This window comes from Mus caroli, chromosome 16 (assembly GCF_900094665.2).
Source record: "Mus caroli chromosome 16, CAROLI_EIJ_v1.1, whole genome shotgun sequence".
Taxonomy (NCBI): domain Eukaryota; kingdom Metazoa; phylum Chordata; class Mammalia; order Rodentia; family Muridae; genus Mus; species Mus caroli.
The window spans coordinates 87,033,731-87,044,933 of NC_034585.1; the positions used below are offsets into that span (position 1 = coordinate 87,033,731).

Sequence of the window (11,203 nt, forward strand, 5' to 3'; positions counted from 1 at the left end):
CGCACCACGTGGTAGGGGCGGGGCAGCACATACCATGTGACAGAGGCGTGGCAACACATACCACGTGACATGGGCAGGGACTCACACACCAGGTAGCAGGGGCTCTGTAGTCCGCACTCTTTTTTTTTTTTTTTCAGGGTTTTCTCTTATCCACCTCTTCTTTCTCCCTTCCCCTCCCCACTTCCCTGTTTATTGCGTGAACATCTGATTCTGGCGTGTTGTGCGTGTACAACTCCGGTCCTGCAGCTCTTCGGAGTAATTACAGACAGGAGTAATTTTTAAGGGAAAAATTACTTAGTGCTATAAGCAAGCTGCAAGGGTTAATTTTTAGAACTTTATGCTGTGTGCAGAAAATGGAAATGGCCTAGGAAATCAGCAGGCCCATCCCACACTGGCTTTAAACATGTATGTGACTAGGGGTGGAGACAGGCATATGACAAAGACAGAGAGACAAACACAAAAGGTAGCGCGCGCACACACACACACACACACACACACACACACACACACACGCCACACTGATTGGGGGGTGGGGGGAGGCAGAGAAAAGCAGGCAGAGATTCTGAGCAGTCCCATGCTTTACCCCAGGGCGGCAAGGGCTTGCAGGTCCCTGTCTCTCCCCCTGCTTATGCTAGTTATGCTATGTGAGTTGAGTTGGTGGTGGGCAGGACAAGCTGTTTTCACATGCTCTTGTGGCCTGGCTCTCTGGATGCAGGAGTTCGCTCCTTACTCTGGAAGGTGGAAACGCTTCCTTCCCTTCCCCGAAACATGACTTAGCAAGACATCCAGCACACAGTCTGATGTTATTATCAACGTCGACAGCAGCATCAATCTCCAATTACAACCAAACACATTCAGTCCACATCTTCTACACGAGTGGCTAGCCCAACACCTCTCCATGCCTGTCGGCCCAGTAGCACACCAGTCCCTGAGCCAGGAGCACAAGTGTGCCCCTCCACACCACCTTCCTGCCTGTGCCTTCAGAGAGGTCTGGATTTGACTTCATGTCTATCCCCTAACAAAGCTGGAAGAAGTTGGAGAGACTGTGTTTCTGTCTAAAAGTCACACCAGAGATTACCGAGCAAAAAGAACAGTGTAGACCTCGAAGTCTGAGCTCAGCTTCATCACAACGAATCCGAGGAAAGTTAAAATTTACAGCAAGAGGCTTAGAGTACGTATTGGGTCTGAAGGATTTCGGAATCAGTATCTTTACACCTCATCTGCATCCCCCCTACCCCCCCCCCCCATAGGCGGAAGTCACGACACCTTCATGATGGTTCCCGAGGAAATCAGAGCCCAAGACCTAAAATGACCCACATGTGTTGCTCGGAGCCATTCCCGAGAGGGAGGTGTGAGGGACCAGGCCCCGATACCCCAGAACTCTGTAATCTGCTCCATCTCCTGCAGAGAAAAGTCCTGAAATTTGGCAGGACTTAACAATGGTGTCCCGACTTGCGTGAACAGGCAGCCATGACAAAACAGCTTTCTGTTCCACTCAAAGACTTGCTCAAATAGGAAGTCGAAATTAACCTCTGCTGTTTTAAAGTTAAAACCTCAACAAACAAAACAGTGGTTTGGTGGCATGGTAACTGTCCTCCCTCGCCATCTGAACCCCAGTGCAGATCACTTGAGGTGTCTATTTGGTAAGATAAGGAAATGTGATATTCTATACCCATGATCCTCTGCTGGCAGAGCCAAGGGGTGGCCCCAGCCTGCAGTCTTCTGCTTCTCCACAGATGCCTCCCTGCAGTGACTGACACCTCTAAGACTGACAAGCATTCTCTCTGTGATGTCCAGGGAACACCGCCCTGGCTACTTCTGGAATAGTTTTCTTAAAACTGTGACTGCCATTTCAGAGAGCCACAGACCCATGGTGCATCGCTTAAATCCCCACCTTAAATAGGCACGTGTGCTCTATGGCTAGGACCAGGCAGTAACTGTCCGTAACGCCAGGAACAATGTGAAGAGCTTGTCTGTTACACTATCCCTGTTAATGTTTACATTTCAAGGGTGAAAAAAAATCAGGAGTCCACTCAAAACTAGATTTGAATAAAATAGCACTTTCTTATAAGAAAAGAAGAGATGCGAGAGGAGAGCCGGAGAAGGGAGAAGGAAGAAAGAAGAGAGGAGAAAAACCCAGCAGGTGGGAGAGAGAACACAAGAAAGAGAAATTGGTTTTATATGCAATATCTTCAATGAGGTTTGAAACCGCGCGTCTGCCTGGAGGCCAGTAAATCCCCGCTTATTAAATTTATATACTGGAGAAATAAAAAAAAAACATCCACAATATAGTCCACACATCTTCTCAGAGTACCAACCAAGCCCCTAGGACACTCTAAGAGCAAGTGCAGTGCTCTGGAGAGCCACTGATGCACACCCACCTGTCCATGACCATGCCTCTGTGCACAGGTGGGCGGATCCAAAGGCCCAGGGCTCCCCTGAGCACCCCCACCCACCCTCTGCAGTTTCTAGGGACGAGGCATGTAAGATGGCAAACAGAAGCAGTCCAGGTTCACGAGGCAGGCAGAGGCGACCATCTGATTTTGCTCCTGCATGGTTTGGCACTGGCTTTCAAGACGCTTACCAGTTTGGGTTTGACTGTCTGTAAGTAAAAGACCAGCCTCCTTCTCAGCTCACTGGCGCTCAGGGCAGCCAGGAGAGGGCAAGAGAACAGCCTTTTCTTTGGGTTTTAGACATGGGGTCCCGGAGGAAACGTATGTGAACTTAAGTGAGGGTAAACAGAAGGCAGAAAAATGTCCTTGGACATCTCCTTCTCCCACAGTCCATCCATCTCACCTAAAGTGTCATTTGCCTCAATTCACCACCGAGCTGCACTGTGGGACCTTGGAAAATTAGTGTGGGTATTTTGAGTGATTATTTGTCACTATTAAACACACATACACACACACACACACACACACAAACACCTAAGGATTTTGGTGTGGCCTTTTTCTAAACATACCTAGGAAGAAAGCCTAATTTTTTGTGTCTGTTCATATAAAAGAGAGGCACCATGCTGTGCTAACACGGTCTCATGTATCTCTGATTGGCTTCAAGCTGGCTACGTAGCCATGGCTGGCCTTGAACTCTTGATTCTGCTGTCTCCATCCTGCAAGTACTATGGTAACTGAACTGTATCACCATGCCTGGGGGTATAGGCTTTCTATATTACATTCTGGAAAATGTGGGCCTATTTGTGAGCCCTGCATGTGTTTCTCCCCAGAGACAGCCATCGGCTCAGATAAAAACTTTATCAAGTAGATGCTGCCTGTACGTCTCCTGTGAAGCTCAGAGGACACTAGTCTTTGCTTTCTGTGAAGGTCAGAGCCCCACTCCTGCTGCCCATCCTCTGCCCCTTTCTCTGTATGGGCTGCTCATCCCTTCATTCGAGTTGCCCAGGCCTGCATCTCTGCAGGAGTATTGCTGTAAGCATGCCATATAAATAGCTGTGTCACAGAGAAAACTGCCTTTCAGTTATTATAATGGTATATCACTGAACAAACAGATTCCGACGTCAGCCGTCCGACTGGGGAAATGCAGTGAGCATTATCTAACTTGGCACAGAGGCTATGTGCAGTTATTACATCTTACAGCATGTTTGCCACTGGTGACTGGCCCACAGAGTGAACAGAACTCACACTACTGAGCTGAAAATGTTCTGCCTGATACAGCCCACACCACATACATACACATGCATGCCTCCTTCTTCATATTTTGAAAGAAGAGATATTAAATGAAAACTTAGCATGAAATCTAAAGGCGACAAGAACTTAAAAATCCCTTGCTGGATTTGTATGTGTATGTGTGTTTATACATGTATACATAACGCATACATGCATACATACATACATGCAAGCAACTGTGTGTATCGTGGCTTCAAGACTAATGGATAGATAAGAAAACAACATAGTAGAAAAGAGTCTTACAAAAACCTCTCGTCAGCTTCTATACAGGAGGCTATTTGTATCTGTAGGTTCTATAGCTAAAGATTAAACTGAAGGTGGGTTGATAATACAGCTTTTTAAATGTACACATATTGAAATGTATTTTCGTCAGGATTCCTTAAGTAATATAACTTAGTGATTGTCAACATAGCATGAATAGCATGTTAGATGTTAGCCGCAGAACGGATTACAGTCTCCAGGATGATGTTCACAGGCCTAGGCAAGTACTAGGACATATTGAACTCCTGTGGAGTTTGATACCTGGAACCGATAACTGCAAGGGTACCAAGAGAGATACACGCGTGTAGCCATGTACACATATGGCTTCCACAGCCACGATTCCCTCCCACGTTCAGCAGCCACACTTCTCAGAGTAGAGATACTCCGCAGATGGAACAGCGTTTTCCTCATTAAGCTCCCAGCTGATGCTGCGGGGTTTCAGCAGTTCCCTTAGAGCACCCAGAAAGGCCTGGCAGCCCCGGTGCTTTCTGCGCCTGGGACTCCAGCAAAGACAGAGGGTAGTGGGCTCCGTGGGGTACTTACCCTGCATCTGACTTTGAGGCTGAGGGTTAAAGGCAGTGGAGTGGTTCAAGGAGGCCCGAGGGTTGGGCGTGGGGGCTGGGTGGTGCGGGCTGACCCTCATGGCCGTGCGCCGCAGCTGCTCCAATTCACTGAGCCGCTCGGAAAAGGACAAACTCCCGGGCTTGGTCTGATCATCTAGTTTCTGCCGATGTCCTAGTGTAGGGACCGGGAGGGGAAGGGAGGAGGAGGAGGAGAGGGAGGCAGGGAAGGAGGGAGGGAAGAGATCAGAAAACGTGTTGTGGAGGGGACTTTTCTTATCTTTCCCCTCCCTCTCCCTTCACCCCCAAGGTGAGCTTGTTGGACATTGCCCCTTGGGCTGGCTGCCTGTGGGAACCAGGGCTATCCTTCCGATAGCCGGCTGAGGTTCCTTCAGCCCACTGGTCCCTGGCTGTTGCCTCAGTCTGGGACTCGGTGCCCACAGCTCTCCGCACATCCCCTCGGGTGGGCAGAACGAGAGACACTAGTGAGTGGAACTGCCGATGGTGGCCCTGGGTAAGAAGCCCGTTGCTTGTTGGCTGTGGGCCTTGGGCTGGGAACAGAACTGTGGCAGCCAAAAAAGGTGCCCTCCTGGGGTCAAGAATGCCCTGCCTTCTTGAAAACCTGAGCAGCAGGTCTGAGAGGTGCCAGAGTGGGCCCTGGAACGTAGCAGCGTGTCCCTTCAACAGGAAATTGGGTGCAGCTGCAAACCCACAGCTGAGGAGTGAGATTTCCTGTTACATGCAGGCAGGCACAGGGCATCCCTCTCTGCCCTCACACACCCAAGCCCCTTCCTCCTTCCTACAGGCTCCTCAGAAGCATCCTTTCTTCCCTGAAGCCCACTCCCTGGGCGGATCCCTAGGAGGAAGTAGGCAGAAAGGTGCAGCCTGGGTCTGTTCCAATATTTCTAGTAGGCCAGGCCCTTGGGAGCTCAGAGGGAGTGGCCAGCTGATCTGCTGATTTTCCCAGGGCCTCGGGAATGAAAGCAAGGTGGGATGCTGTCTTGTAAGGGTGGTAGGTGTCTCTGTTACCAGGAAACAGCAAGTAGGGGCATCCACATGGGCCAGTCAGGAGGGCTGGGCCTCCAGTTTTTTTTTTTTTCTCTCTCTCCATCCCTTTCAAAGTATCATACAGGCTGGAGATTGTAGAGGAGCCCAGCCTCCCACACAGTCACAGTGGAGATCCATTCCTCCTTTTAAGAGGCCGACTTAGTTGTTTCCTCCTCATTCTCAAGGTTTGTTTGACTAGAACCCTTGACTGAGCCAGGGCCATTTTCCTGTCAATGGTTACACAGCCTGAGCCACAATCATCCTCCTGTACACAGCCTCACAACAACACAGGGGAAGCCGTTGGCTTCTGCCCATAGAAATGTTGTTGCTGCTACCCCATCCCAGCCCAGAGCTACACAGAGGACCCTGGACCATTCTCCCAGCACAGGAGTGGTTACAAGGCTACCCCGCCCACCACCTAGTTCCCGATTGCAACAATTATAAAATTATGTCGTAGAAGTTGTGTTATGGTTTCAAATCCCCGCGGCTTGCTATTTCTTCCTGCTACGGGGCCTCCTTGGCACTGCCAACACGGTCTCAGATTCCAGGCCAGAAAAAGGGCCCACTATATTGCAGCGATTTTTATCACTGACAAGACCTGTTTGGCTCCAAATGGAGGGAAAAAAAAAAAAGCTTAAGCATAATATTTGTGTAGTTCACATGCAGCGCTCGCTCTTTCCACGTATCGCCACGGCAAATCTGGACTGTCATTCAGAGCTCACAACACTGGACTCAAACACAAACACCCTGAGTCACGCAGGCTCGGCCGGGGCGCATGGGAGAGGCCTCTTGTAGCCGGAGTATTTAAAGCTCTATGGACAAAAGAGGCCAAGTCCCTGAGCCACCCCCTCCAGCCTTTTACCAGCAGAAGTACAGAAACTTCTTTTTCTAGAGCCTTCTACCTTGCTCAGTCTTAGTATATGTAGTTCCGTGTGCAGCCCTCTCTGGATCCTTCCTCTTCTTTTCTTTGCGACCCAGTCAGTCCCACTCCTCATCCCACCTGAGAAACCTCAAGCTTTCTCACAGAAAACAATTCAAGCTCTAAAGCCATTTAAAGCGTGATGCGGCCCCTTTTAAGTGTCTGCCGTGGTCTCTCATGCCAGTCAAGGAAGAGGAAGGTGGGAAACATGACGCTGGATAGCTTGTATGGTCTCAGAAAGAATGTGGGTCAGCAAGAGCTTGCAGCAGGCTTTGTCTGTGTTGCAGCCTTGCATTCCTGAGGCACCCAGTGACATTTTGGAAGAACACCATGAAGGACAGTGTGTAGCCATAGGAAGGGCATGTGTGTGTGTGTGTGTGTGTGTGTGTGTGTGTGTGTGTGTGTGTGTGCGTGCCCCCTCACTTGTGTGCATGATCATTCTAAAGTCAGAGCATTAGTTATGGTGGTGTCTCTGGCCAGCCTTTGAAGAATGGCTATCTGAGTGTCTGGCTCTGTACATTTGGGGACTTGATCACTGAGAACTTAAACAGGAATTAGCTGTTTGTGGCAAGCGGGCAAGCCACTATGTGGCCAACACACGTGACATATTATTTTTATTTCTCTTCCCTCGTTACTCAATTAAAAAAAAAAAGGACTCCTAATATGTGATCTGTTTTCATAGCAGCTGACACCTGCCAGAATTGTAGTCATTTACAGAGATTAACTGATGACTGCCTGCTCTGGCAGGAATGACTGGGCCCGGCTTCTCAGAGCTGCTTCCTAAGCCCCATGAGTCTAGAAAGTCTCGAGCTGGGTTTAATGCTCTGGATTAGGGAATACTTCATTCCACGCTCTCCCCGTGTGCATTCTGGGAGTCTGTAGGAGAGGTTCTGCCTGAAAGAAAGCCTGAACCCCACGTTCACAGGGTGTTAGAGATTTGCAACACCAGGACACCCAGGGAACTCAGGGCATCATCATGTTCAAGGCGTGGCCCCAAGTGCATTTACAATCAAGAGCCCCTAATTCTCTTCTGAAACCCTTGGGCTTTGTGTGCCAAACAGCAATATTTTGCATGGAACATAGGAGCTTCCGATGGAAACTCTCAGGCTGGGGGAAAATGAATGCTTTATGTCTTTAGTTTCCTGGATCTGCATGCTATTAAAATATCAATTTGCCCCCTGAATTTTAAATGCAGGAGTATGGAAAGTGCCCACTATGAAATCCCCGCTTCACTCTTACTGATTACTGGGCTCTGGAGGGTAACAGGGAATTCAACACTGGATCAAACCACCGGAGGACTGTAACGTAGACTAAACACACACGTTCTGGTAACCTGGGCTTTCAAGTTCACTGCGAGTCCATCGTGAAGGTTTGCAGAGTGGGGCTTCAAGCTGTGACCACAAGGTACTGGGTGCATCTTTCTGAAGCTCGCACAGAGCTGAAAGGAGGTCCCAGATATTCTATTATTATTTTTTTACATATTTTGAGAAAACACTCAACTCAGAATGTTAATATAAATGCACAGCCTAGAAAACAACAAAAAATGGGAAGAGAAAGCTATAATAAAGTAAACTCATGCTACTCTGCCCAGTGGCTCCATCCCAGACAGATCTCTCTATTTCCCTGAGGTGGCTGCCCATCAGAGCACCCCTAAACGTTATTGTATTTTATGGTAGATAATGAGGTCAGTTGCCATCTTCTTTCTGTTAAAAACAGAGCAGAATAGCATGCACAACTCACTACCACCTCAGCTGCCTTTGCCAGGGCACCACTGTGGTCTGTGGCTGGAAATGACTGAAATAGAGCATCTGGTTCTCTATCAAGGCAATGAGGTGGAATTGCCAGATTTTCCTGGAAACATTTGATTAGCCAACCTGTCAGCTCCTATTTCTGACCGCAGTTTTCTGGTTTTCTTGATAGATCACATGGCATATACTGAAAGTCTTGTCCTGCTGAGCAGATTGGAAAAGTCTATACAAAATGGCAACACTGAAAATATTCTCTCTCTCTCTCTCTCTCTCTCTCTCTCTCTCTCTCTCTCTCTCTCTCTCTCTTTGTGTGTGTGTATGTGTGTGTAAACTGTGGTTCTCCTAAAATTAATGGTGAATTTTATATATTCACCTTTAAAATGACATCTGCATTTCAGAAAATATCCTTCAGCCAACCCAATGGTGGCTACATGATCTGGGTATAAGAGGCTCACTCTTCTTTGGTTGGGGCAGTTTTATGACTATGGAAGAGGAAGGGCAGTGTAGAGAACACCTCACCTTCTTTGTGTCCCAGTCAGTGGCTAACTGCACTGAACTCAGCTCTGACCCTTCCTTGAACTGTCTTGCAAGTAAGACAAGCCTTCCGACCAGCAAACCGGCTATCTCCCAGCTAATTAAATGTTGAGAAATACCGTCTCCTATTGCATATTATTCACATATTACAAAGCACTGGGCATGTAGCTCAGTGCGAAACTGCTTCCAAACATTCACGAGGCCCCAAGTCTCAGTGCTAGCATCGTAAAAGGAGGAAGAGAGAGAGAAAAAAATCAGTTTAGCAAACATTTAAATTAATTAAACTTCATTTAAATTAATCCACATGCTATACCTAAAACGTGCAATGATATTATATGATGTATGCTAATATATACCCTAATACATTTTATATGTGTATGTTTTTACAGATTGTCTGATGTTATGTGAACTTAGATGGTTTCATCTCGTCTCTTCATTTCCTCTCATGCCATCATGCCAAGAAAACAGGACACAGCTGTTACACCGAAGAACTAGAAAAGGACCAGAGAAATCAGCCATATCTTTTAAAATGACAGATGACAAGTCAAGTTCAGAGAGGTTATAACGTTTAACCCATCTCACACAGCCAGATGGAGGAAGAATACGGGTCCCAACCCACCCTCAGTGCCCCAGTCCTCCCATCTGACACCCAGAGCACCCAGAATGAGTTGTTTTGATTTTGGTGACCCCATCCCTGCCTAAGTGAAGAAATACAGAGACACAACCCAATTGAGACTAGATCACAGGTCATGCACTCCTCTTTGTCCCACTTCTGTCCCCAGTGTGACCCATGGGTGAGGAGGGCCAGAGGGGCACAGTGGTTTGCAGCCCTCTGAGGGATCTCTACGCCCGGAGCACCTGGAGACTCTTGCTAGGAAATGTAAAGACCTGTAGAACTTCAGTTTCTAGAAAGATCTGTGTGCTGCCGCTGTTGCTGGTGCCAGGTATATGTGTGAGAGGAGGGGGGAGGGGCTCCCCCCCCCCCCCCCCCCCCTGAATTTCCCACGAGCTCCATGACTTACCTTCTCCTACAGACTTCTGCTTTGCAGAGAGCTNGCTGCCGCTGTTGCTGGTGCCAGGTATATGTGTGGGGGGGGGGGGGGGGGGGGCCCCCCCCCCCCCCGGCCCGTGAATTTCCCACGAGCTCCATGACTTCCCTTCTCCTACAGACTTCTGCTTTGCAGAGAGCTGGAGAATAAAATACCACTTACAATCCCTACCTCAGTATATGTGGGTGACTGATTGCTTGATTTCTGTATACTACCAAGCCGGTGGCATTCAAGCTTCTGATCTAAACGGCCCCATATTTGTACCTACAACCCATGCATGTCTTCCTGAATTCTTTCCATTGTCTGAAACTCAGATTTTTTTTTTTTTTTACATTGTATCTTTTGGAGAACAACAAGAAGAAAAGTCTTCCCGCTTAATAGACATGCGTTTGTTTGTTTGTTTTTTAAAGAAGAACATTTCTGTTCATTGTTGAATGAGTTGGCATGTGCAGGGCTCATATTTACCAAAGGCTGGTTGTACTCTAAGTTCATGGCCACTTTGTGATGGCCCCGTTTGGTGTGAAGACTGGTGATCTTTTGGCCTGTTTTTAAAACGTTCTTAGGTATATACAGAGAGGCTCTTCCTGCTGATTGTCGTATCTCCTGCTGTGGCTAGATGGCCTTGGTGACAACAGTGGTTCTCAGCTTTCCTAATGCTGCGGCCCTTTAATACAGCTCCTCACGTTGTGGTGAACCCCAACTGCAACATTGTTTTTCATTGCTACCTCATAACAGTAATTTTACGACTGTTATGAATCATAATGTAAATATTTTTGGAGAGAGACGTTTGCCAGCGGGGTTGCAACCCATAGGTTGAGTAGCATGGAGTTAGAGACTCCTCAGAATTCTTGCGGGAGAAGCGGGACCTGCCTTGCCATCAGAGGGAGTGTGACCACAGCAGGGACCATGGTGCTCATACAGAGCTTATTGTTCTATTTAGGACATGTAGCAGGTTAGAGCTCAGAGTGCCCCTGAGGGCCAGGGTGTTAATGCAGCTTCAGACTCCTCCCTGCTGAGAAGGAGACACCACTACCCATCTGGCACCCCCTGTCCTAAGTCTGTGCTTCCTGCAGACTCTTCTGTAGGCTCCTTATCTGCAAGTCTGGAATTAAAGGACTAAGGTGAATTCCTCCCAAGGGCACCCATGGCAATTACGTCTGCCGCCCCCATCTCCTCTGCTGGGGCTGACTGGATGGCTCTACGCTTGCTGCTTCTTAACAACTTCATGGGATGCCTTGGCTCAATTTCCTTAGTGTTTCTTTTAGGCAAATACCTGGTCTTTAGAGCTTGTCCCCACCTAACCATTAAGACAGTCTTTAGAGCTCTGACTGTGTGTGTGTGTGGTGTGTATATATGTGTGTGGTGTGTGTGTGTGGTGTGTGTGTATGTGTGTGTGTGTGTG

General features: G+C 48.1%; 1 protein-coding gene across 2 annotated transcripts in view; it reads right to left on the minus strand.

Moving 5' to 3' along the window:
* The window catches only part of Runx1 (RUNX family transcription factor 1), a 223,697-nt gene that overhangs the window by 38,183 nt on the left and 174,311 nt on the right, over positions 1-11,203 (minus strand). The window contains exon 6 of one of the 2 annotated variants that reach the window (XM_021184936.2): positions 4,488-4,679. The exons of the other annotated variant lie outside the window; for it this stretch is intronic. Coding sequence (XP_021040595.1) covers positions 4,488-4,679 — 192 coding nt within the window. The remainder of the gene's footprint in view (positions 1-4,487; positions 4,680-11,203) is intronic. 2 annotated transcript variants of the gene reach the window in all.